Raw genomic sequence first — 27747 nt, forward strand, 5'->3', positions numbered from 1 at the left:
GCTTTTCGGTCTGATGTAGGCTTCCCCCATCTTCTCAAAGTTACATGCCATGATATCAATGTCGTCGACGAAACCAAATAACTGCACGGACTTCGTGGAAATCGTACCTCTCGTGTCAATCCCTGCCCTTCGTATTACCCCCTCCAAAGCGATGTTGAATAGCAGACACGAAAGACCATCACCTTGCCGTAACCCTCTGCGCGTCTCGAAGGGACTCGAGAATGCCCCTGAAACTCGAATTACGCGCATCACCCGATCCATCGTCGCCTTGATCAACGGTATCAGTTTATTCGGAAATCCGTTTTCGTACATTAGCTGCCATAGCTGGTCCCGATCGATTGTATCATATGCGGCTTTGAAGTCGATAAATAGATGATGTGTGGGCACGTTGTATTCGTGTCATTTCTGCAATACTTGACGTACGGCGAACACCTGGTCTGTGGTAGAGCGTTCACCCATAAATCCCGCCTGGTACTGCCCCACGAACTCTCTTGCAATTGGTGTTAGTCGGCGGCATAAAATTTGGGAGAGCACCTTGTAGGCGGCGTTCAGCAATGTGAGGCCAGGACCTCACCACCGTGTTTAAACAGCTCTCCTGGTAGTTGGTCAACCCCAGGGGCTTTGTTTTTTTTTTCAGCCGACCAATCTCCTCCTGGATTTCATGGAGATTCGGAGCCGGAAGTCGCATGTCCTGCGCGCGTGCTCCTAGGTTAATTACCATACCGACACCGTTGTCTGCCATATCGCCATTCAGGTGCTCTTCGCAGTGCTGCCGCCACCTTTGGATCACCTCACGCTCGTTTGTAAGAAGGTTCCCGTTTATGTCCTTACACATATCAGGCTGTGGCACGTGGCCCTTACGTGAACGGTTCAACTTCTCAAAGAACTTTCGGGTGTTATTAGCGCGGTACAGTTCCTCCGACTCTTTACTGTCTCGATATTCCAGCTGGCGCTTTTTCCTCTGAAAAATAGAGTTTTGTCTTTTCCGCGCCCGTTTGTATCGTGCCTCGTTCGCCCTCGTGCAGTGTTGCAGCAATCTCGCCCATGCTGCATTATTCTCCTCGACTAACTGCTCACATTTGCCGTCATACCAGTCGTTTCTCTGATCCGGAGCCACCGTGCCTAGTACAGCGGTTGCGGTGCTTCCAATGGCGGATCGAATATTTCTCCAGCCATCTTCAAGAGACGCTGCGCCTAGCTGCTCTTCCGTTGGGAATTCCACTTCCAGCTGCTGCGCGTAGTCTTGGGCTAGTCTACCGTCTTGTAGCCGTCCAATACTCAACCGAGGCGGACGACTCCGACGCGTGTTATACACCGTCGAGAGTTTTGAGCGCAGACATACTGCAACGAGGTAGTGGTCGGATTCAATATTCGCACTGCGGTAAGTGCGTACGTTCGTGATGTCGGAGAAGAATTTACCGTCGATTAGAACGTGGTCGATTTGGTTTTCCGTTTCTTGGTTAGGGGATTTCCATGTGGCCTTGTGGATATTCTTGCGGGGGAAGAAAGTGCTTCGGACTACCATTCCGCGGGAGGCTGCAAAGTTTATGCACCGATGACCGGTCTATACATTTCCTCCCTTCCTACCTGAGCGTTCATGTCACCGATGACGATTTTGACGTCCCGCAGTGGGCATCCATCGTATGTCTGCTCCAGCTGCGCATAGAACGCTTCTTTCTCGTCGTCGGATCTCCCTTCGTGTGGGCAGTGCACGTTGATGATGCTATAGCTGAAGAAACGGCCTTTTATCCTCAGCTTGCACATTCTTGCGTTGATTGGCGCATCTTTCCCAGCACTATGAAGCCGGTTCCCAGCTCGTTGGTGGTGCCACAGCTTTGGTAGAAGGTAGCCGCTCGATGCCCGTTTTTCCACACTTTCTGTCCTGTCCAGCAGATTTCCTGCAGCGCTACGACATCGAAGTTGCGGGGATGTAATTCATCGTAGATTATCCTGTCGCAACCTGCGAAGCCTAGCGACTTGCAGTTCCATGTTCCAAGCTTCCAATCATGATCCTTTATTCGTCGCCTAGGTCGTTGCCGATTGTATCGAGTCGTATTATCTTTTATATCGTTCGTAATAGTTGTTTTTAAAGGCGGTGTGGTGGGGTCGCCATTGTCATCAATAGACGTATCAAACATAAATTATTTTCTTCGTTCGAAACCTTGGGAGTTTCTGTTGAAACAAATTTTGGACAATTTTCCTTCATTGCATTGCAGCCTACTTGTCTTTTCAATGCAATGGGCAGCAAAAGAATTTGTTGAAAGCTGATCTTCAAATTCTGACTCGCAACAAATCAAAATTCTTCGTAATTGGTGACTTCAATGCCAAACACCGTTCATGGAATAATGCTCAAAGCAATTCCAACGGCAAAATTTTATTTGAAGATTGTTCTGCGGGATATTATACTATTCAATATCCCAATGGCCCAACTTGTTTTTCTTCCAGTCGAAATCCTTCTACAATTGATTTAGTTTTAACAGATTCAAATCAGCTGTGTGGCCAATTGGTAACTCATGCTGACTTTGACTCTGATCACCTTCCTGTGACATTTGAAATCTCACAAGAAGCCATTTATAATCCAATCAGCTCTACTTTTAATTATCATAGAGTTGATTGGGATTTATATAAAACGTATATCGATAGGAATTTTGATGTTGATATTCCTCTCGATACCAAAAGTGATATTGATAATGCTCTCGTATCTTTGACAAATTTAACTGTCGAAGCCAGAGGCATTGCAATTCCGAAATATGAAGTTAAATTCAACTCCATTATTATTGACGACGATCTTCAGCTACTGATCCGTCTTAAAAATGTGAGAAGAAGGCAATACCAAAGAACTCGCGATCCCGCGTTGAAAGTTATTTGGCGAGATTTGCAAAATGAAATTAAAAAACGTTTCGCTATTCTGAGAAATACCAACTTTGAGAATAATGTCTCGAAGTTGGATCCCAGTTCGAAACCCTTTTGGAAATTAACGAAAATTCTTTAAAAAAAACCTCAAAAGCCAATTCCAGCGCTTAACGAGGGAAATAAAATTTTATTAACAAATGGCGAAAAGGCTCAAAAACTTGCTCAGCAGTTCGAGAGTGCCCATAATTTTAGTCTAGGTCTCACTAGTCCAATTGAGGATCAGGTTACACGGAGCTTCGAAGACATTCTCAATCAAGAGAATGTTTTTGACCCTTCGTTGGGAACTAATTTGGATGAAGTGAGATCTATTACTAGAAAATTTAAAAATATGAAAGCCCCGGGTGATGATGGTATTTTCTACATACTTATCAAACAACTTCCTGAGAGCTCTTTATCCTTTTTGGTTAATATATTTAACAAATGTTTTCAATTGGCATACTTCCCAGATAAATGGAAAAACGCCAAAGTTGTTCCTATTTTGAAGCCGGACAAAAATCCAGCTGAGGCTTCTAGTTATCAGTTTCTTAATCAGTTTGCTTTCTTCAATAAGCAAACTGTTTGAAAAGATTATTTTAAATAGAATGATGGTTCATATTAATGACAATTCTATTTTTGCTGATGAGCAGTTTTCGCCATGGGCATTCAACCACTCATCAGTTATTAAGAGTAACGAATTTAATTCGGCTCAACAAATCTGAAGGATATTCGACTGGAGTTGCTCTTCTTGATATAGAGAAAGCATTTGACATATCTTTGGTCAGCGCAACGATCTCAACTGTATCTCTTCTTTAACAGGAAAACCGAGCACTGCAAACTGTTGCATTTGCATGTGATGCATTTTTCAGCTGATGAGAATTGCCAATACTGTGGCAATCTAGCACCCAAAACACTTCAACATAAATTTTCTTCGTATGCTCGTGTCGGCCTGACATGGACGATCCTGTCGCAGAAGCTGGCGGAAGTAATGGATGGATGGAGACGACTTTCGTTTGAAGACCTCGCGAAGCCAGTTTTGCCAGGCATACGGAAAGCAGCTCGTGTTAAAATTCTGAAACTGTTAATAAACTACATTCGCATCGTTAATAATAATAATGATGTTAACGCTTTAGAGTTTCAACTAAAATTTTGAACTATACAACTTTGTATTATCATGAAGTGACTAAATAAACTAAATTCTAAACCAAAAAAAAAGTTGAAAACTCAAACAAAAATTAACACACCTGTTTTTGGAATGATGATAAGAGATTGGAGATTATCGGGTGGCAATATCATTTCGTTTTTTTTTGTTACAATTTCCAAGACTACTTTTCATTGCCATGTAATACGTGACGATCCCTTTAATTTAATCATATAGGTATTCCTCAACCTTCTTCTCACCTCACCAAATTACAAATAAGTATAAATATCTTGAGATGGTTGAATTTCGGTCCCACACGTTTATACATTTATGAACGATCGCTTGGATCACCTAAACGGGCCTCGTCGTGATAAACATAGTTCCTAACGTAAATCGCATAAGAGAACGGTAATAACAAAAACTGGGGAACTCCCCTTCGGTATAGCTACATGCAATTAAAAACGAGACCGGTTCTCACACAAAGCACATCTTCGGAGCGTACTCACTGGAAGCTTAGTTCGAAAGAAACTTGCACACGGATTAGTTGAATTCTCTTGATCTATAGATGTCTCGCGCTGTGTTGTGATTATTACTCTTATCAACGTTGTAGCAACGTTAGTAAAATGATGACCCTGAACACAGCTCCAATTTTGCTGCTTTTTCTGGCGTTCTACGTTGGCAATACGACCCAACTGGACCTCCCGAAAGACTGCGGTCAACGGAAATCCGACACAGTGAACTTGATCGTCGATGGAAAACCCGCTATCATTCAAAACTGGCCCTGGCATACGGCGATTCATCATCGAGAAGGAACGGGAACGCCGGTATATAAGTGCGGTGGCAGCATACTGGACAAAAACACCATTCTGACCGGTGAGTGAACATGCGATGTGAGACACAAACGATGGATGAACCGCAATCGTAATTTTTCATTTTTTTTTAGCTGGGCACTGTGTTCGGCTGTCGAGTGGAATCATTCCGCCGGATAACCTGATCGTGCAGGTCGGTCGTCAGCGGTTGCTTGTGGCAGATGATCGCGCCCAGGAACATGCGGTGGACCACATTATGGTACACAAAAAATTTCGCATTGGAGCCCTTCAGCACGATATTGCTTTGATCAAGCTGGCGACGGATATAAAGTTCACGCCGTATATTCAACCAGTGTGTATGTGGAATAGGGGCGAAGATCGTTTGTTGATTCGTAACAAGGATGGTACAGTTGTGGGATTCGGTGCAACCAGGACTGCCGGCTATTCGGAGACGCTGAATAAAGCGGAGCTCAAAGTGGTTGACAATCAGGTGTGTATCGACAGCAACCGAGGTGTATTTGGATTGGCTTTGACCGGGGATATGTTCTGCGCTGGCAGTAAGGACGGTGTCAATGCTTGTAACGGTGACAGCGGCGGTGGTATGTTTTTCGAGATCGATGGCCGTTGGTACGTTCGAGGTATTGTGGCATTCTCACCATCGCTGGCTAGCGACCAAAGTCGTTGCGATCCGTATCAATACGTGGTTTATATGGATGTGGCCCGATATATCAGTTGGATAGCTGATCAGCTGAATGGATCATTCGTGGAAGCACCGGAATTGACGCATCCAAAGCAGAATCTTTTGAGTCGGGAATGCGGCGAAAATCCGTACCCATTGACGCAGGAATCGGAAAAATCTGTTTTGATGTCGTATCCATGGGTGGGACTGATCGAATACAGTCAAGAGGGAGTTCGTGAGAAGAAAACTCTTTGCCACGCGATGCTCATTAGTGAACGTTATCTGATTACAGCGGCCGAATGTGTTTACAACACAGGCAAACTGCGTCCGACATCGATTCGACTGGGCGAATACGACACCTCTACTAGTCAGGATTGCGGCGTCGTGGACGGTTCCAACGCCTGCTCCCCTCCAACTCAAACCATAGGCATTGAAACAATCACCGTCCACCAGCAGTACAACAAGCCTCGCTTTGCGAACAACATCGCACTGATTCGCCTGTACTCGTTGGCGGACACCAACCGAGAAAACATCAAACCCATCTGCCTACCGCTGACCAAAGCTCTCCGCAGCTTCAAACCGTCGTCCTACATTCGCTCCGGCTGGAAGAATCATCGGGATCAACCGCGGATGCAGCGTGCCGAAGTGAAGGTCGTCGATTCGGTCGAGTGCCAGCGCCAATACAGCAAAGAGAGAATCCCCCTGGAGAAGACCTTCCGCCAGATTTGCATCGAACGGGACGCGCCGGCTGAACCGGGAAGCACCGGCTGTGTGTACGACACGGCGTCCGCACCGCTGCAAGCCATCCAACCGGTGGACGGGAACGATCGGTACGTCCTGCATGGTTTGCTCGCTTTCGGACCGAACAAGTGCCACCTGGACTACCCGAACGTGTACACCAACGTGGGAACGTACGTGACATGGATTTTGGATCATATGCAAAGATAGTTCAACTGGGACGTTTTCAATCATATCTTTTTATTTATTGTAGACCTACGTCTTTTCTTATTAATACAGTGTCATACATAGTCACAGAGATTTTACACATTGTCGATAGAAAAAACTTATTATAATACTGATTAGAAATAAATACATCATAGTTTATGTTTTTGTGATATCGCTTGTTTTTGTGTGTACAATGTTTATGTTTTATGTCTTCTACATTGATATCACTATAGTTTAGCAACAAACACAAAGTGATCAAATTGTAGTATCCATTGAAACCCGTCGACAAAATCGCCGTGTATTACAGAGTGTATTAGTTTTTGAGCTTTATTTATCGGCTAGTTTTTTGTTTTAATCTCTTCAAAGTTATTCATCAGTGTAAAAAAGGAAATCGTATAAATTCTATTATTTTTTCGCGTTTCACAGTTATACTTATTCTATTTCAATTATAAATAAGTTGGCTTAAATGTATTTTCTCCTAACTTGTTCACGGCTGCAATAGTTTTTTATGTTTTATCATTTCTTTTGAAAGTCGTTCACCCTACGATCTACGAAATCTTTACTGAGAGTCCTGCTCTTAGTATCCTTATTAAGTATCAGCATTTTATGAAGAACATTGATCGGTATTTTCCTGTGGAAAGGTTATTTAACACAAAATTTCTAAAGAATTCGAAATTGAAATACCTACACTGAAAATATGTCATTAGATGCGATAGAAAAATAAAAATAAAGAGCAGAGAGCAAAACCAAACACAGAAAAAATAAAGTACATGAAAAAAGTTTAAAGAACTCAACTTTGAGAATTTTTTGCTCCATAGTAGGTAGTTCTGTCACTCCCTCTCACGAACGATATTAGGGGCCCCATACACGCTCCGACGTGTTGTACAACTTTGACTCCGCCCCCAGGGAATTTGATTCGGTCGGAGTTAAATCGGATCGTCTGTGGTCAACTTGTACGACTGTACAACTTGCACGAACAGTACAACTTGTCCACAGACGGTCCGAATTTACTCCAACCGAACCAAATTTCCTGCAGGCGGAGTCAAAGCTGTACAACATGTCGTGTGTATGGGGCCCTTAAAAACAAAAAGAGCTTTTTTGTTTTTTTTTACAGATTTTCTACAGATTATTTGAATGCGGTACACATTTATATAGATTTTTATATTTAGAATGTTGCACATGCTTTCTTGATCTGATTCAACGCGAACAATATGTTTGCATTCAATAAACCTAAAGGTTATCTTCCACTGGATTTTTCTGAATCTTCAAAAATCAGTCAAATCAGTGTTTAGCAGCGAAAAATAATAACTGTTTACACTCTAACACAGCGGTTCTCAACCTGGGGTACATGTACCCCTGGGGGTACCTTCGCTGGCCCTAGGGGGTACCTCGGACAAAAATGCGTAATGGCGGACGTATTACAATTCCAATTCGAAACTTATTGATAAAGTTTTGATAATTGTGTATTTATTATATCATAATTTTGTCTTGTGCATAATATGCATGGTGATTAGTAAATCAAAGCCAAATCCTCAACCAGCACAGTGTATGAAGGGCTGCGGAGCAAAAGATAAAACGGACAAAACGTCTAACACGCAAATTGTAAAAATCTCCAATGCAATCTTCCTGATCTAAATGAAATGTTGAAAAATATTTTGAGTATATGCTTTTCAACTAAAATCCAGAATCTAAAGGTTTGGAAGCCTCCGTTTAAAAGGTGTATTTCCCATCCGAAAACTTGCCATCTTCGGATTGGCAATCGAAGGCCTTTGCACGCAAGGCAATTAGGAGACCCTGGTTGGTTCGTTGCAAGAGGATTAAAAGCATCCTTCTACGCTTCTCAGAAGCCTTCTTCCAAGCAACTCGAAGGCCTTCTATCAAGATGTTCTGAAGCCTTCTTTCAAGATGTTCTGAAACCTCCTTTGAAGAGGCTTGGAAGCCTGCCTTCAAGAAGCTGGCAAGCCTCCTTTCAAGAGGCCGGAAGCCTCCTTTTAAGAGGCCCGGAAGCCTCCTTTCAAGAGGCTTGGAAACCTACTTTTTTTATTTATTATTTATTATTAATTTAATCCATCTGACATTATTTGTCTTAATGAACTAAGAGGCTTTGAAGCCTTCTTCCAAGAGGCTTGGAAGCCTCCTTACAAGAGGCTTGGAAGCTTCCTTTCAAGAGGCTTGGAAGCCTCCTTTCAAGAGGCCCGTTGAAACTACATAAATTCGTTTAAATCGAGCATGCGTTGTAAGTTTTGAGTTTTATCAAACTATCTTGGTTGGATATTTTATATATAATTGAAATATAGATAATACAGTAACAAATTGATATTAAACATTTTAAATAGAATTATATAGACTTAAAAAAAGTAATAAAGCTTAGGTATTGTGTGATTGCTTTGGGAAATTTGTCATGCATACTTCTAATCATTATTCAAATTTATATTTATTTGTGTCCACCAATGCGCTATCAAAAACAGGGAGACTGGACTGAAGACTGAATTTGCTATACAACTTGTGAACATATTTCAATCCAAAACTTATATCTCATTCCAAAATTTCTAGAAGGAATTGTAATCCATCGTCACAACTCTTTGATGCATCATGAGGATCGTGAAAGAAAAATTTGATTTTTTTTGTTGAATACGAAGGTGTTTATTCTCCTTTTTTAGCGGCTTTGGAAATATTGCAATAGGTATTTGAAATAAAAGAGGAGGAATACCAAATATATTTATTTGGACAAATTGGAGAACGTAGAAGGAATCTATTGGTAGGGTATAAGTAACCCGAAGTGATAATTAATTACTATGACTGAAACTCAACTTTGGTGATGATTGATCCTTGATTGAATGGGGTATCTAGGGACTATATCATAAATACATAACCTACTTTAGAAATTTGTATGAGTTCACAGTACATATGTACGAAAAATTGTAAAATCTGAAATAGAATGGAATGAGCGAATGAGTTTACCAATTCTCTTATGATGTTTGAGATTTTTGCACTATTTTTTACAAAGAGACAATTGCAGATTTGAAAATTTTCCCGGTGGTTATTGAATTTCCCGACATTTTCCCGGTGATTTTCAATTCCCGGTTTTTTTCCCGGTTCTCCCGGTTTTCCCGGTTCGCTGGTCACCATGCGGAAGCCTCCTTTCAAGAGGCCCGGAAGCCTCCTTTCAAGAGGCCCGCCCAAGTAACATTTCAAGTTTTAAAACGCTCTTGAAGACCATAATTTACTCTTCAAGAGTGTTATAAAACCAGCATAAAACCAAAATGTTACTAGGGCGGAAGCCTCCTTTCAAGAGGCTTGGAAGCATCCTTTCAAGAGGCCCGGAAGCCTCCTTTCAAGAGGCCCGGAAGCCTCCTTTCAAGAGGCCCGGAAGCCTCCTTTCAAGAGGCTTGGAAGCCTTTTATCAAGAGGCTTGAAAGCCTCCTTTTAAGACGTCTGCTCGGAAGGCTCGGAAGCCTTCTTTCAAAAATCTCAGAAGGCTTATTTCAAGAGGCTTAAGGTTCTTTTCAAAAGGCTCGTAAGTCTACTTTCAAAAGGTACGGAAGCCTCCTTTCAAGAGGGTCGTCAGCCTTCTTGCAAGAGACTCGGAAAGCTCTTTTCAAGAGGCTCGTAAGCCTCCTTTCATGATGTTCGGAAGCCTACTTTCAAGAGGCTCGAAAACCTACTTTCAAGTGGTTCGGAAGCCTGATTTCAAGATACTCGGAAGCCTCCCTCCAAGAAGCTCGGAATTCTTCTTTCAAGAGGCTTTGAAGCATACTTTCAAAAGGTTCAGAAGCGTCCTTTCAAGATGCAAAGGAAACCTCCTTTTAAGTGACTCGAAAGCTGCCATTCAAGATGCTTGAAATTCTCTCTACAAGATGCTCAGAAGCCTCTTATCAAGAGGTGCGGAAGCCTACTTTCAAGAGATTCAGAAGCTTCTTTCAAGAGGCTGGCAAGCCTCCTCCCAAAGGGCTCGGAATTATTTTTTGACGTAGGACTTACGTCTCTCTTTACTATACCGGGTGTCATTTCAAAATATTCAAATCGACCGCGTTACGCTGTGTTGAAAGATTTTAAACGTTAATAGCGTTCGTCTCAGTGGACGAATTTCTGCGGTAAGCCCCTCAATCGACAGATTTCAAGTATGCCTTTCATGTCCATGCTTGATAAGACCCGAAAAATTTCAATGAAAAACATTGAGATCAAGGGAACCTATAAATATGGGTACCGCATAATTCTTGCATCATTCCATTACCACGTTCTCATTGGTGCAGACACCAGCGAATGAGCAGCCGCTGGGTCTGCCGAGAAGCCATAAAATAGCGCAACGCGATTTTTTCCTTTCATTCTGACCGGGACAAACGAAGCAACCGCATCATCGATTGAACAGCACTCACACCTTTTAGCAGGGAATGAAGTCATCGAAGCCACCATCATCAGCCGAAACCTACCCAGTACCCAGTACAGCAGCAGTCCACCCTACAGACCCGACAAAGCAGCAATGCTGAGCAGATACCGGCAGCAGCAGCAGAGTCGAGCCGAGACCGGCCGGCATCGGTGATGAGCCGAGACAGGCTGAAGAAAAGCCACATGATGCAGCATGTATGTCCAAAAAACAAACGGTTCTTCAGAGAGCCAATGATAGAGATCAATATCAAAGCTTTCAATTCCCTTCGGGATAGAAATTGCAGGGCTGTTACGGAGATCCTGAAATATTTTCCGCGCCAAATCCGTGCCAAAGCGAACGTGACTGAATGATCGTCCCATGTTATGAATTCTAAATCTTATCACCCGAAATCCCATGTCCAGGTGTTTCCTTCCTTCTACTACTAACAATGTTGTCTCAGAAAAGAACACCCTACTTCCCACCTGAATTGCAATTCTAAGCTCGCTTGCCCGGCTTATTTGCCTGTATCAAGCGAAAAGTCCCGTTAAGAAATAGACGCCAGCAGCGAGCAACAAGCGTAAAAAAGAAGAAGCCCTTCTCGAACGCGTTGATGATGACGGGATGCAAGCGGGATACAAGACACTAGCTGATTGGCCCACCAATTGGGAAGCAGAGAAGATTCAAAATTAAGTAGTATAAAAGAAAAGTGCATTCGTTCGCAGAGTTCAGTCTTTTTTATACCATCACTAGAAATTCGCGGTTATTTGAAAAGATCGTTTTCTTACTTTTTGCACTTAGCCGAAGCAAACAGCCTTTTTCAAGGCTCTAAGAGCTAAAAATAATGTTCTCCTTCAGTCGCTATCGCACGGATTAGTAGGCCCTTCAGTGGAAGGGCTGAGATACAGTCTACATCCCCTGCTGAGCCAACTTGTGGTTTATTTCAGGCAGTCCTTCAGTGGGAAGGTTGCCACTGTCGAGGCTAATATTTCGTGACCGGACAGATACTTCCTGAATTTTTTTTGATGATTTTTGTTCGAGGTAGATTTGATTTCTGTGTCGGTTTGATGAGAAGATTTTGCCAAGGAATGGTATGCAACGTCGATTATTTATCCAAAATAGTTGATGTGAGAAATTTGGACATATTATGTATCTTAAAGGCATGGTCAAGTCAAGTCCTACGTCCACTTAGCGGTTATGTCACAGACATTACCCACTGTTCGTTTTATCAAAAGGCTTGGAAGCCTACTTTGAGAGGGGGTACCTAAATTAATGCAGAACTTCGAAGGACTTAAACGCAAAGCGCATCTTAGGGCCGATGCTCACGTAGCGTCTTTTCAACTCAGCGTTAAAAAGACGTAGGTGTGCATCGAGAAAAACCGGTAACGCAGCGTCGGTCGCAACGACGATGCATATCTGCATTATTTGACCAGCTTAGCCTTAGATCCTATTTCCATAAAAAAATAAACGAAAAAACAGTCTCAATTTCCACAAAAAAAATTTCGCCGCAGATGGTTTTTGGCATCACGCCGCCGACACTTTTGCATCAGCGGACTGCAGCTACAATTTTGAAAAATTTTCATGTTTTTAAAATAATCCAAGAAAAAATCTTAAGAAAAAAACTTATTGGATTGTGGATATTTAGGGAAAATCCAGTAAAGAAATTTCCTGTAAAAACTTTGACATTACTTTATACAATCCTGATAAAGTGCTGACATTCAGAATGATTTTTGAACAATTCTCTCTGAAAAATTTTGCTTGGAAATTTTGCTACAAATTGTTAATGAAAAAAAAAAAAAAAACATCTGCAGTGTAAGTTCCGAAAAAATTTCCTTAGAACTCCGTTAAAAATTCCATGTGAATTCTATCTGAAAATTCAAAACAGTCCCGTGGGAAAAACATATAATTTTCGGTGTAAAAAAATGTTCATATTTTCATATTTTTTTAACATTCTAATGAATTTCTTCGATAAGTTCTTCCGAATATTCACCAGAAATTCTTTTTCTTTCCAAAGAAGTTTTCGAACATTTTAAGGAGTGCACTTCAAAATGTTCAGTCTCCAAATAGCCTTGCGAGCAAAGGCGTAGGATTGCCAATCCGGTGTTTTCGGTGGAAACATTCTCGACACCCTAGGTATAATGTATCCATCGTATGTACTTGCTACACAAGATATATAATCGTGCAACGGCTGGCATATTAAAGCATTCAATTTATAACTGAGGAAATGCTAATAGAATATACTAAGTTGAACAGTAGACCAACTTCCAGTTGGAATGTGGGGCCATAGAAGAAGAAGAAAACTTCTACATTTTTCAAGAAAAAATCTTCGGAATTTCCAAGAGATATTAAACAGCCAATGCTACATGAAACACTTTGATATTTTCGTTGGTTTTTTGTTTTTGGATAATTTTTTTCAAATTTGGAATTTTGAAATGAAAATTTTGAAATAAAATTTGAAAAGTAAAAACATCGGAATTTCTTCAGAAAATTCATGATTGGTGTTTCAGATGAACTTTTTTCGATTTTCTACTGGAAAATTTTAGGAATTTCCATCGGAAATATTTTGGCATATTACGAATAATTTCTTTTGGAAATTAAAAAAAACTACTGAAAATTTCTAAGAATTTCTTCTGGAAAATGAAAAAAAAAAAACCATTAAAAATTTAGAAGTATTTCCTTTGAAAATTCATTAAAAGCCCAAGATTTTGAAAAAAATCTTTAGAGATTCTGTAAAAAAAAGTAAGCCGGATTTTTTTTCTAATTTATACTGGAAACTCTTCGGAATTTGATGTTTATTGGAATTTTCATCGTAAATATGCATTTCGGATCTTTCTACGGATTCTTCTAATTCTTCAAAATTTCTACCAAACATTTCTCGGAACTCTTCCCCAGAATTTCGGAAAAAAATGTCGTTGAAATTCTAAAGATTTTTCCGTGGAGACTCCGAAGAGTTTCTTCTCAATATTCCGAAGGGTTTCCCTTGCAACTCCAGAATAATTATTCTTGAAAATTCAGAAGATATTGGAATTTAAAATTAATCCAAGCAATAAATGTAGGCAATAATTTAGGCTTAAGAAGCCTAGTTGTTTATGATATTGTACAATTGGGATAACTGATCGAAATATTTAATAATGCACCTAAATGTTCTAAAGAGAGCTAGGCCACCATTTTCTTCAGCAAAATTGTTCATCTAGATATTGGCTTTACAGAAAAAATCTGGGAGCTCAAATTTGACTGACCCTGAAAACTCAGATATCTGAAACCTTGGGAAGATTTCGATTCTAAGAGCATGCAAATGAAGTTGAAATGTTTGAATCACTCTGAGCACTGAGATAAGATGGGTCATCCTGAACGTTAAGCCAGTGATTAATATTCAGGAATACGAGATACTCAAGGTACTCCAAAACGTTCTCTAGTTCAGCCCACGGTATCTACCAGATCAATCAAAACTTTTTCAATATCTTCATAATCTGTATATACCCAATCCAATGCAATAAGCATATGATCCTAATTTCCATTAACATGAGATCCAAGAGACAAGGTACCCAAAATTATCTTGAGTCAACATCAAGTTGCACAATGACAATGAGGTTTGTTCGCAAACTTTTTTGTAGGGCCTTATAAGCACTGGGTTCACGGACTTGAATGATCAAGTAGTTCAAACATTACGACTTGCAGGACGTTTTGTATAACCTAAAATGTCTGTAGTAGCTTGTATAAATAATAATTGAAGTCATGTCAACCCAATGGACCTACTGGAATATTATATCACACATCATTCATAAGTTGGTTCATTGGATAAATCGAATGATCCCAACTCCACAATAATAATTGGTCTATAATACATTCATTCCTCTATGAGTCGCTTATGAAAGGACCATTGACTGAAGCATATTCGAGATGTGGAATAGAAGTTCCTTGGAAATTTATTCGAAAGAACCATCAGAGTGACCGATAAAATATTTTTAGTATGGCATCATTGGCTTCCACGAGACGATATCAAAATGTAATTTTAAAGAAGAATTCGAAATTTTGAGAGATGAGCCAGCTCTGGACTGACTGAACAAACGCACGAAAATTGATCTAGAGTGCGGTGCTGCAAATAGTTCATTGTGACAATTGCAACATTTGAGCAATGCTGGGTTTCTTTCACATCAATAAAGAGCTATAAAAAATAAGAAAATTTCTATTAAAAAAATACTAAAAAGCAATCAAATTGATAAAATTTTCCATGAACTTCAAAGGCTTTTAAAGAAAGGGTAATCTATGGAAAAATGCTCAATTTCATTGCTTTTTTATATTCTTTAATGGAAAATTTCCTTTTGTTTAATTCAGGCAATGGAATATAAAGGACATTGTGTTACGGTTCTGATTAGAATCATAGAATCTTAGCATAATGAAGAGAGTTTTGAGATTCTGAATAAAACTTGTATACCCTTAGAAAAACCGAATAATATTGGAAGGTAAACTAATTTGATGATTCTTTAAACAATACTGGAATTTCTACAGGAATGCTACTCAAAAGAAACAACAGTAGGAGGTTTTATTTGCATACATAACTTTTTGTTGTGAGAGTTCAGTTCAGATTCTTCGCTGAGGTTAATATATCTTAAGAATTTCCAGTACTTCCAGAGCTACGGAAGGTCCCAAATACTCTTAGGAATCTATAGGGATATTCAGTGATGAACTTCATAATTAGGTTTAAAAAAAATACCAATAAAGAAGTTGAAATTTTTTTTTTAAATATAGGGATATTTTGGAAAATTTCTAAACCATTACAAATTACATTGCGAGTTCTAGATATCCTAATACCTGATACAAATTACAACATGATAACATCATCAAAATGTTCGAATTCATGAGAATTTATAATTTCCATGCTGGGTTTAGTTTGATTTTGAATCAGTTGAAATTGTTCATCTTCAAAATTGATCGGATTAACCATATGTTTTAGTAAATTAAGTTTTTATAATTTTGTACTTTAAAAAACCACGTGGGCAAAGGGGGGGGGGGGGGGGGTCTGCCAATTGGCCACGATAGACCACATGGGGGGAGGGGGGTTGAAAATCTTCAAAAATATGACCACGTGGTTTCTGGATGGCTCCTACCAGAATTTGGCGGCAAATCCGGTAGCTATTCCAGGTCTTCCACCAGTTGGAAACAAAAAGGTCTTGCGTGGCAACAATTAAATCTATCAGCTTGCTGCACAACCAACAAGACATTGCGGCTACGGCAGCGTCAGCCGCTGCGGAGTAGCCTGTGCTATCTCAGCCGCCTATCTGAAACATTGGAGAATCGGTGATTGAAGACAAAACTATACTTGAAATCAAAAGGAGAAGAATTTTATCATGCAAACCTTACTGCTTCTGGAATTAATCTTAGCGTCGTCGTTGATATACGACATGTGGGTTTTGTTAAGTATCACAAAATCTCCCTTTTTACCCTTCTTACATCCTAAGAAGGGTATAAAGATCGCTTGAAAAACCGACTTTTTATTTGAGGCTCGGAGACCCAAGTCGTATATACAGTCAACTCAGCTCGACGAGCTGGGCACATGTATGTATGTGTGTGTGTGTGTGCATGTGTGCGTGTGTGCGTATGTGTGTGCGTTACAAAAATCTCACATCAAGATCTCAGCCGTCCGTGGACCGATTTGCACGATTTTAACACTAAACGAAAGCTATGACTTTGTCATTGTACGAGTTTAATTTTTTTGCAATCGAACATTTGGTTCCAGAGATATGTGAGAAATACGAACATGAAGTGCATTTTCAGAAAACTAACATAATAATGCCACATGAATATCTCAGCCGTCTGTAAACCAATTTGCATGATTTTATCTGTAAACGAAAGCCATGACTTTGCCATTGATCCCATTGTATTTTGATTTTGCAATTAGATATTGGGTTCCGGAGATGTCTTTGAAATACGAACATAAAGCATTAGACGTATCAACTTCACACATTGGTAAAATATGTCCCATCAAGATCTCAGTCGTCCTTGGACCGATTTATGCGATTTTATCTTTAAACGAAAGCTATGTTTTTGTCATTGGACCCATTAATTTTATCTGCAATCGGAAATTCGGTTTCAGAGATATCTGTGAAATACGAATATGAGACATATTTTCAGACTACTAATGAAAAATTGTCACACCAATATCTCAGCCGTCTATGACCCGATTTGAACTCTTTTGGGCTTAAACAGAAGCTGTAATATTGCCATTTAAGGCGGCAAATCAAATCTGCAGTCTTTTTGTTATTTTTTCAAAATTGTAAAATTTTCAGAAATATTCCTATTTTATTTTGAAATCGATAAAAGCATGATAATATCAGTTATTTTATATTCAATTGAAGGTCATATGCATAGAAATTGTAATATGCACTGGGCACACACAACCATTCAAAAGTGTAAGAAGGGTTGCGTTCACTGTAGGTGGATTAAGTCGGGTTTTTGAAATAAGGTACGCTGGGGGAAGTGGAAAAAGGGGGTAAGTGTAAAAATCGACTCGAAAAATATCAATTGTACAGACTTTACAGTTTTTACCACAACATAACATTGTGCAAAAATATACTTTAATGTTCACACTAATACTATGTTAAAATCTGTGTTATACATACACGAACACAGTTTACGCAGGAGCTGTCATTTTAGGTTTCACGAGAAGTTAATTTTTGCATTCATAAAATTAATTCTTACTTGCATCAATTGTTCCGTTTTCTTGTGATTTTGCACTACATGTGACCATTATAATACAATTAAACTAATCACATTCAGTTTGTAGTGGTTTGTACGATGAAAGCAAATAATTTAAAGATTTTACACTTACCCCTGATATCGAACACTGCGGGGGAAGTGGATAATGTTCTGATCACGCAAATTTTTCCTTCCCTCCATGGTTTATTTCGATAACTGTGAATCTTAATATGTTCCTTCTTTGTTATCATTGTGATTTCAGTGGTGATTGGACTAATATACATAAGAAAACGCCTGATTAATCCACCTATCGGTGTTGATGCCTTTCACATGTTTTACATATGAAAAAAATGTATGAGAAAGATAAAAATAGCACTGATAGGTAAATATATTCCATAATACATATTCCTTTATATTCATAACAAGTTTCGCCGTTGAATGCAATTTGTTGTGAACAAATCGTTTTAAGACAAATGCATGCAAATAGGTGATTATTTTGTATTTTGTCAATACAAACACGCACACACAGACATCATCTCAATTCGTTAAACTGAGACGAAGAGGTCAAGGGCCGAAAAGAAGGCCCGGGCGAATGAGGGTAGCAAGAAGTCTAAGCTAGGCGCCAATCGCTCCAGGGGCGATGCCCTAGTCATTACGGCGGACGAGGCTAAGTACTCGGACGTCTTGAAGGCGATGAGGAGTGACGTCAAGCTCGGTGAACTCGGCGCCGACGTACGTCGAATAAGACGTACCCGAATGGGCGAGATGATCCTCGAGCTGAAGCGGGGCGTCTCGCAAAAGGGCGCCGCCTACAATAAGTTGGCGGAGGAAGTCCTAGGCGAGACGGTCAAGGTGAGGGCACTCACGACGGAGGTGAATCTAAGGGTTAAAGGCCTGGACGAGATCACCGAAGTCGAAGAGCTCGTCACGGCACTGCGGCGACAGTGTGAAATGGAGACGCCCACCGCAGCCGTTCGGCTACGGAAAGGTCCGGCAGGGACGCAGGTAGCATTGGTTCGGCTATCTGCAGCGGACGCCTCCAAGGTAGTCAAGTTAGGGAGCGTCAAGGTGGGATGGTCGGTGTGCCCTGTGGGCATATACGAGCAACCCGAAGTTTGCTTCAAGTGCCTGGAACCGGGACACAAGCAATGGGACTGCAAAGGCCCTGACAGAAGCAATATCTGCCGACGCTGCGGTTTGGAGGGACATAAGGCATAATGCTGCCCGAACCCTCCAAATTGTTTGATTTGTTCCAGCAATGCTGTGAACAGCAAGCATCCCATGGGGGTTCGATGTGCCCGGCGTTTAAGCGTGCTGCAAAATCAAAGTGCAGGTAACGCAGCTGGCTTGCTCGGCCTCGCCCGAGTGTTTGGTGTGCGCAGGTTTAGAGGAAACGGCGGAACACGTGTTGTCCGTGTGCTCACGTTTTCGCGCAATGCGTGACCACATGCTTGCCACATGTGGTCTGGACACTACCCCGGGCAACCTAGTTCGGAGGATGTGTAAAGATGAAGTTGGCTGGAACGCCGTTTTATCGGCTATCGCCCAAATCGTCTCGGAGCTACACAGAAGGTGGCGCGTGGACTCAAGAATGGCTAGTTCAGGCGCAAATAAGAGGTGGTCCAAGGGATCGGAGTCGGCTTCATGGGTCATACCGGTGGTCATGCTCTGTGGTCGAACTCGATCCTTTCATCGAACAAGTGGCCGCGCGAAGAACAACATGGTACCGTCACTTTCGTGGCGTCGGTCAACCGGGCGGGTTCCGAGCCCGAGGACGGAAAGGGGTCCTCGTCAAGGCTGGGGCAGGCGTAGGCACCGCGTCGGCAGGTCCCTCTGTGTGCTGGCGAATAGGCCCTATCGCAGAAAGGTCAATTTGGGGTGCACGCGGCATCATCATTCTTGATACCAGTCGTGCAGAGGGAAGCAGGCGCGAAGTCGACCCTTCCCACCTTCCAAGGACATAGGGCGTGGTAAGGCCACCTGAAAAGCCGGCAACGCGCTGGCACGATACCATGGTGTTCTTCTAAAGAAGCGAGTTACGATGTTCGGTGCTGCAAGGACACGCAGCTAACCTCGAGGGTGCGTTGTGCACTGGCCCCCCTTTGAAGCATTACTTTCTGGTTGTACCTATGTACTATGGGCTTGGCGGCAATGGAAACGGTTTAGCGGGTCGGGGATGTAGTCCTGCCTCCCTCGGTGATCCCTAAGCCCGCACTTCCTGGTCAACCCAGGATGTCTCTTGAGCAGATTCCCCCTCCATTGCATAGGAAGAAAAAAAAGGGGGTTTGTTGCCCAGTATGAAAAACAGAGAGAACATGATTTTGTTCTTACCAATATAAACTTGAAAGGAAATATTGATATTGGGGTCTGAGTGGTTCGGACAAAGAAGAACCGACCCGAAAGGGTAATGATTCTTTTGGAAAAGGAGAATTTAATTCAAAGCCCAGTTGAAAGAAAGAGAAAAATATTGATTGATTGATTTTGTGAGAGTATACTTAAAATCAAAAAGTTATACAAGGGGTAGCTGTTAATAGCTCGGCGGTATGGTGCGCTGTTTTACAAAGAACACATGCTGGGTTCGAATACAGATTTTTAGGCGGAAGTTTTCACAACTCCATTGGTTCAATTAGCTAATCTATGACAAGAAATTAAATAACTATTGTAAAAATTTGGAATAAAAAGGAAGTTGTTTCGGAATTTATGGATTTTTCAAATAAGCTGATTAAGCATTTCGTGCAAAAGAACTTTAGGGAGCATAAAGACCATAAAGATTGCAAAGTTGAGTAATGAATCGAAGCTCAAAATTGAGGATATTTACGAAGTTGAAACCACATAGTCTGAATAGAATAAATGTGGGATGAGGAAAATGGTTACGTTATTTAAGGATTCTTGGACGTTTCGTGGGGTCCAAAGTCCAGTCTGATGCAATTCATGAAATCATTATGAAATTCAGAACTCGGATTGACTATAAATACCGTGCGCTTTTCCAAACTCGGGGTCAGTCCCAAATATTCAGCAGCACCTTTATTGGAATTCGGCGCTTTCTAGGTTTCCCTAGCCGGCCTACCGAACACTCCAATTGAATCAGGGTTGTCCCTTAGACACCTCGAGACTCGTGACTAGTGCACGAATCGAGATCTAAGTTTAAATTAATTAACTTTTTGAAAAAAAAACATAAGTGAACAGTTGAATAGTCCATAGCGGTAAAATCGAAAATCGATGTTAGAGTCTCAGAATAAGTATCGATAAACAAAAAGTGTTAGTATCTCTGGGAAATACATTGTCATACGGGAAATAGTGCAAAAGTTTGTAAAAAGGAAAATATTCGAGTTTAATTATAAACTGTGTTAAAAAAAGTGAAAAGTGTTAATTGTAATAATTGTAATAAATAAGTGCTAAAATGTAAAAGAAGTTTATATTTGTACAAACAAGTGATACATAAATAATAAAGTTTTATTCTAACCGTAGTTGAGTGTTTGAACTAGAAAAACCGAAAGACCAGTGCCGCGCCTTCGGCATAGAACGCTTAACACATCGTGGAACGGTGATTATTAACATTTGAGCGTGAACAATACATCGTAAAAAATAAGTTTCGCTTCATCAGAACACAAAACAATGAACGTCTGACGTGTACTGATCTCAGATAAAGATCGAAGATTGAACTAAGGCTACAACCAGTGATCAAAGTGGAAAGAATTATGAGGAAAAGACGATCTGAGATCCAAAAAAAGCTCATCGTTTATTGTTTATGTGGAATCCAGAAAAGCTTTTTCAAAATTCGAATCAGGGAGAAAGCTGAGTCAGAGTTCAACAGTGACCCGAGTAAGACGGTCCCTTCACCGAGTGCAGTGATGCGTAATGGGTTATTTCCTGACACAGTAGCAAGTTACACACTTGGTGACAGTGGTTGGTAAGTAACACGGAGTAGATTCGAAATGGTTTGCGTGTTTTGAGTACCCCAATGGCGTGTTGGAAGGACCACCAAGTAAAGTTGAAACGATTTGCGTGTTTTGAGGACCACGTGGCATGTTGAGAAGACCACCGTACATAGTACATGTACGCTTTCATAATGATTTGTGATGTTTGCCTTATTGATTGGTTGATTAAACCCAACATGGGTTGGCTTGTGAGTATAATCCTAATAAAAAATACTCCGATTGGTTGCTTGAAAATGCAGACGATGTATGTCGCATCACAGACTAAGTACCCTGGTGGATGATATTGTTCTGGATTTTTGATGATGATCCCAATCTGGATTTTTGCAATCAAAAATACATGTAGAACAGAACAGAAATATAGAATAAAAATATAGAACACAGAGAAAAGCGAAAAAATAAAGTACAATTATGTTCCTACGGAGAGAAAACATTCCATGTTGCGTACATCATTACAATTAAGAACTATTTTCAAATACAATAAATAAACAAACTTTGGTTTCAGATACGAGCTGTTCACGCCTCTTATACTCGCTTTACGAAATGCGGGAGTGAAACCTCCACATAGCGACCGTGAAAAGTTTTCTCTCGGCAGACAAGAGAAAGCTTTTTCTTTTTCTAAGAACGAAATGCAAGCAAAATTGCTGCTCACTAAGACAGCAAAACACAATACAATGAACGTCTGACGTGTAGTGATCTCAGATAGAGATCTATGATTGAACTTAGGCTGCAACCAGTGATCAAAGTGGGAAGAATCATGAGAATCAAGACGATCTGAGATCCAGAAATCGTTCATTGTTCATGTGGAGTCAATCAAAACTTCTTCAAAAAAAAAAAAAACGTTCAAGGGGTGACAGCGGAAAGCGCTTAAGAAAGAGCGCCGGTACGCCTAAGTGTTTGGTGTATGTGGAGAATTTAATTCAATTGAAAAGATCTTTTTCTATTCGCCACTCGAAGTGCGAGGAAAAAAATACAGAAGATAGAGGAAAGTGAACCATTGCTTAGCAAGTTAGGAAGTTTTAAAGTGGAGGTGGTGAAAAGTTTAGTGAAAAAACCGAATAACAGGAAATCAGACAATAGTGGTTTTCGATTCGTGGAAATTAGCGTGCTGCTACTTGATGGTGTTCCAGAAAATGTCGTTGTACTCGACTATCGCTTGCGCTAGTTAGCAACGGAGCTAGCCGATGGGCGCTAGAAAAATGCTGACGACCCCGTCGCATCGAATTGGCAACGAAAGCCGCCAGAACGAGGGCATCGGAACCTGCTGACGACACTTGACGACGACGTTGGAGCGGACGGCAACCAACTGGAATGCGACCCAACAGTGCGACGACTGCGACCCAACAGGCTTTTGAGGTTTAATTAATTTTAGTTATTGAATAAACGTTAGTTCGATTTCGGCTCGTGAACGTGTAGGTTGTTCTTTCTTAAAAAGAAATCCCGGCGCGGAAAATTTTAACTGGAGGCTCCGGCGAGATCCACTGAGTGCTGGGAAGTGTATAAGTGTTTGTTTCCAAAGTGTGAAAATCTTCAGATTGGTCCCTAGAGCCAAGCACCGAACAGTGCCAAATTCTAAACAGTGATAATAATTATCAAAGTGGTCCCAAGAGCCACACACAGTAAAGCAACACGAAGCGAGAAGGACGACACAGAGGATCAATTCATCCCGATCGATACGAGGGCCCGGAGTAGCGAAAGCAGCACTAACGGAAGCAGCGGAGCAAAACGGATCAACCCAACATATCTGCCTCTTCTCCCCCGACCTCGGTGGACAGCCAACAGAAGACCGGATTACATCAAATGCCGGCCAGACCCAGGACATGGTCCTTTATGTAAGCCATTTTTAATATTATCTCTATTTTTTAAAGTGAATTAAGTGATACAAGGAGTGATTTGCTAATAATTTGATTCAGTTAGATTTTTGTGATTTGTGAATAACTTGATTTAATTAGATAAATTGTATTTGACACAAAAAGTGATTTGCTAATAACCTGATTCAATTATACCAAAAGTGATTTGTGAATTATTTGATTTGATTATATTTAATTTAATTTTTTGATTGTGACAAGTGAAATAATTAACCTGTGAAAATCTTAAAAAATGGCACACGCTGCTAACAATAATGATGTAGATGCAGAACCAGTTGGAGAGATGCCGTTGAGTATGCAACAATTCATGGAATTGGGGAGATTACCGGATTTTGTTCGTGATCTCCAACCTTTTGATGGTCGACCAACTGAATTGATTAATTGGTTAGCCGATGTGCAAGGTATTTTTGACTTGTTTCGAGGAAACGGTGCATCTGATGCACAACTTGAATTAATTGGACGATGTGTCCGAAGGAAAATTAGGGGAGAAGCTACCGACATTCTAAACGCTAACAACATAATGCACAATTGGAACCAAATCAAGAGTACTCTTCTTCTCTATTATAGAGACAAACGAGATTTGAAAACTCTTGATTTTGAATTAACTTCAATTAAGAAGACTACTCAGGAAAGCCTAGGTAGCTGCTACTCTAGGGTGAATGAGTTGCTCTCATCGATAATCGCTCAGGTTCAAACGGAACCAAAATGTTTCCTTCACGCCAACTCCCATATTGACTACTTTAGGGAGAAAGCAATCGATTCCTTCATCAGGGGCTTGGATAAACCCCTATGCCATCTTCTGAAAACATTCAATCCAAAAACCTTGAACCACGCCTACCAATTTTGCCTTGAATATTTCAATATGGACACACGGTCTGCTCCATATAGAAATGAACATTCATCTTATATTCCACGACCAAGAGATCTTGAGCCCCCTAGACTCCCTCCGAGAAAACAGGTTCTTCATCCCATACCTCAAAAAAATCAACCATTCTTCAATCAATCCCACCCATCCCAACCAAGATTTCCGAACACTTCTTTCTATCAACCTCACTCTTTTCAACAATCAAGAGCTCAAACCAATTCATTTCATCAACCCCATAGACCTCTGCCTAAGCCGGAACCCATGGAAGTGGACCCGAGCATTAGGTCCAGAAACATTAACTATACAAACAGACCCCAAATGGGAATTAAAAGGCCCCATCCACCTTTTAATCATCTGTCATAGAATGGTTTGTTCTATGACAGCAACTCAAAATTCTGCTGATAACAGCGATGACTTTTATATTGAATCCACAGAAGCTCCTTTAAATGGTTTTAAGCATCAAGTCATCTTAAGTGAAGGTCCGGATAAAGTAGCAGTGAAAAATCCATTTCCTAGCTACACAAGGGTTGAGATTTCGCTATCTAATACTAACGATGATTCTATTTTACAGATTTAAAAAAAAACATTTCGATCTTTCCAAAGTTAACGGATTATTAACGACCGAACCTTTGATGGGCAAAATTCAAGAAGTCTATAAAAAACATTTTGGTGCAAAAAGGTCATTAAAAATCGATCCTACAAGACATACAACAGGAGGACGATCAATGGAACGTCATCCGACAGGAGCATTACGGAGCACACCGTGGTGCTGAAGAGAATAAATTACAACTTTTGAAGAAGTTTTACTTTCCAAAACTTGCTCAAAAGGTAAAGGATTTCGTGACAAACTGCAAAATTTGTCATGAGAATAGATATAATCGAAATCCAATCAAATACCCACTTCAAGAAACCCCAATCCCGAATGCTCCTTTCAAAATTGCTCATACAGATATCCTTTTCCTCAAAAACGACCATTTTCTCACCTATATCGACAAATTTTCCAAATTTGCCTAAATCAAACACATTGAATCTAGAGCTGCAGTCGATATAGTCCCTGCCGTTAAAGACCTCCTCCTAAAATACAATCCCCCTGAAACTTTAGTCATGGATGGTGAAAAATCATTTATGACCGGAGATCTGGTAAACTTCTACAATACACATCGTATCGAACCATACGTTACGGCAACAGGACGTAGCGAGATGAATGGTATTGTGGAGCGTTTCCACTCTACAATTTTGGAAATTTACAGAACCACAAAACATGAAAATCCTGAAAAACCCGTCACTGATCTACTCCTTTTGTCACTAAACAAATATAATTGCTCCATCCATAGTGCTACTAAACACACCCCTCTCGAAATCATACTTCCATCTCCTCGAACTCCTGATATCTTAGAGAAAGTTTTCAAAAACCTTACAGTAAAGCAAAAGGAAGATTTAGAATTTCACAATAAATCCAAGATAGAAGTTAGGAGAATTGATCACTTGCCAATAATTATCTTCCAGTCAGGTTTAGCAAGAATCCAAATAGCTTCTCATTATTATGTTCACCATTTTAATATCACTTCATTGAAATTTCATGTAGAGAATCTCAGAAATCAATTTGATCAGTTAAAAGGTAATCAGTTTACACCACTGTCGATTCAGAAATTCGAGGAAATTCAGCAAACACTAAAAAACTTAGCTCCCTTCAGGAGACAAAAGCGTTGGGACAGTTTAGGAACTGGTTGGAAATTTATAGCAGGAAGCCCAGACGCTAATGACTTGAAGATTATAAACTCCTCAATTAATGAGCTTGTATACAACAACAATCAACAGATTAGAATTAATAGGGCACTTAATTTACAGATGAAAGAATTAGTTTTCAAAACAAAAGATGCAATTGAACTGTCAAACTCCAAATCATTGGAAATCTATTCAATAAATATTTTTCTAAATCTTAAATTTTTAGCAGAGAAATTAACTCAAATTGTTGAAAGTATAGCCCTTGCAAAAGTAGGAATTTTGAATGAGAAAGTACTAAGTCAAAATGAAATTGAGATTTTGTATCAAGATCTATCTAAACAAAATATCTCACTTCATAATGCCTTGGAAGCACTCAATTTTGCTGAAACAACAGTCGCCACCAACAGCAAGGAACTGACTCTACTGATAAAAACTCCCATCTTAGACAAGAGGATTTTCAACAAGATTCACGTCTTCCCTGTCACAGCTAGTCACAAACAGATCAACCTGGCTAGAAGGAACTATTTGCATCATGAAACCGGTAATTACATTGCGGGCTCTTTAGAGACAATTATATACAAAGTCCATGAAACAGAATTCGACAATTCCGGATGTGTACCAAAACTTCTCTCGGGACAACAAGCAAGCTGCAATTACACCATGAATCCACCTGAAGATGAAATCATTATTATAAATCATGAAAACGTCATAATGAACTCCGACAGGAATATTTCATTCTCATCAAATTGTGGAATCAGCAACCGTACGTTATCTGGAACATTTTTGATATCGTTTCACGACTGTGAGGTAACCATCAACAACATCACCTATTCCAATATGATTCGGAATATGGCTGGAAGTCCAATACAGCTTCCATTGGATGGTCTTACAATACAAAAACAGTTCACAATAGCAAACCCAAACTTGGAACATCTACATCTACATATACATCTGGAAATGAGAAAGGAAATGGAATACTTTCGATTGAACAACACCAGCATCCAGTGGCCTCCTCCCTGGCCCGTTTTTGGAGGAATCATCTCCCTCCCCTGCACGATAATCTGTATTGCGATTCTTTTGAAAATTTTCTCCCACAGATCAGCCACTGTAAAGATACAAGCATCTAATGTCACAGCCCCACAGGACCCAGTGGTCGACATTCAACCCAGAATAAGATCGTTGACTCTAATGGACGTGATTCGGACGGACCCTCATCTCTCAGGAAGGGACGAGTTAGCAACGGAGCTAGCCGATGGGCGCTAGAAAAATGCTGACGACCCCGCCGCATCGAATTGGCAACGGAAGCCGCCAGAACGAGGGCATCGGAATCTGCTGACGACACTTGACGACGACGTTGAAGCGGACGGTAACCAACTGGAATGCGACCCAACAGTACGACGACGGAAAAGTGCAAGGCTTTTCAGGTTTGGTTAATTTTAGTTATTGAATAAACGTTAGTTCGATTACGGCTCGTGAACGTGTAGGTTGTTCTTTTTTAAAAAGAAATCCCGGCGCGGAAAATTTTAACTCGCAGCATTGATAAACGTGACATTTTTATAAACATTAATTATTAGGCTAAGAAGTAGAGCTGTAACCATTATAGGGAATTAAATTCAATTTCATTCTTGGTTCGACGAGTGACTAAAGAGGTTGTTCTTGCTTTTTAAAAACATTCCGTAAGCACTCGCGACCATTACTTACATTTTTTTTTTATTTTGAATGGTCAGAAAACAACTTTAAAATATTTTATGAATATGTTTGAACTTTAGCTCCAGGAGAACCCTAAAGAGAAATTAAAAAAAATATGCGTAATAGAAAAAAAATGTTCGATG

The 27747-nt window shown here is 40.4% G+C and overlaps 2 protein-coding genes across 2 annotated transcripts; both read left to right on the top strand.

Moving 5' to 3' along the window:
• The first annotated feature begins 4477 nt into the window (after window positions 1-4477).
• Window positions 4478-6633, top strand: LOC134203738 (transmembrane protease serine 9-like). Its single transcript, XM_062678599.1, has 2 exons — window positions 4478-4903; window positions 4974-6633. Exons 1-2 carry the CDS (start codon window positions 4654-4656, stop codon window positions 6464-6466), a joined length of 1743 nt encoding a protein of 580 aa, XP_062534583.1. The 5' UTR covers window positions 4478-4653; the 3' UTR covers window positions 6467-6633.
• An 11150-nt stretch (window positions 6634-17783) lies between these two features.
• On the top strand, window positions 17784-27246 carry LOC134202806 (uncharacterized; the record flags this gene model as incomplete). Its single annotated transcript, XM_062677825.1, has 2 exons — window positions 17784-17794; window positions 25645-27246. Coding segments are annotated over 2 exons (1545 nt in total), but the record flags the coding sequence as incomplete, so codon positions are not given.
• Between the last annotated feature and the right edge of the window lie 501 nt (window positions 27247-27747).

This window comes from Armigeres subalbatus, chromosome 1 (genome assembly GCF_024139115.2).
Source record: "Armigeres subalbatus isolate Guangzhou_Male chromosome 1, GZ_Asu_2, whole genome shotgun sequence".
Classification (NCBI taxonomy): Eukaryota; Metazoa; Arthropoda; class Insecta; order Diptera; family Culicidae; genus Armigeres; species Armigeres subalbatus.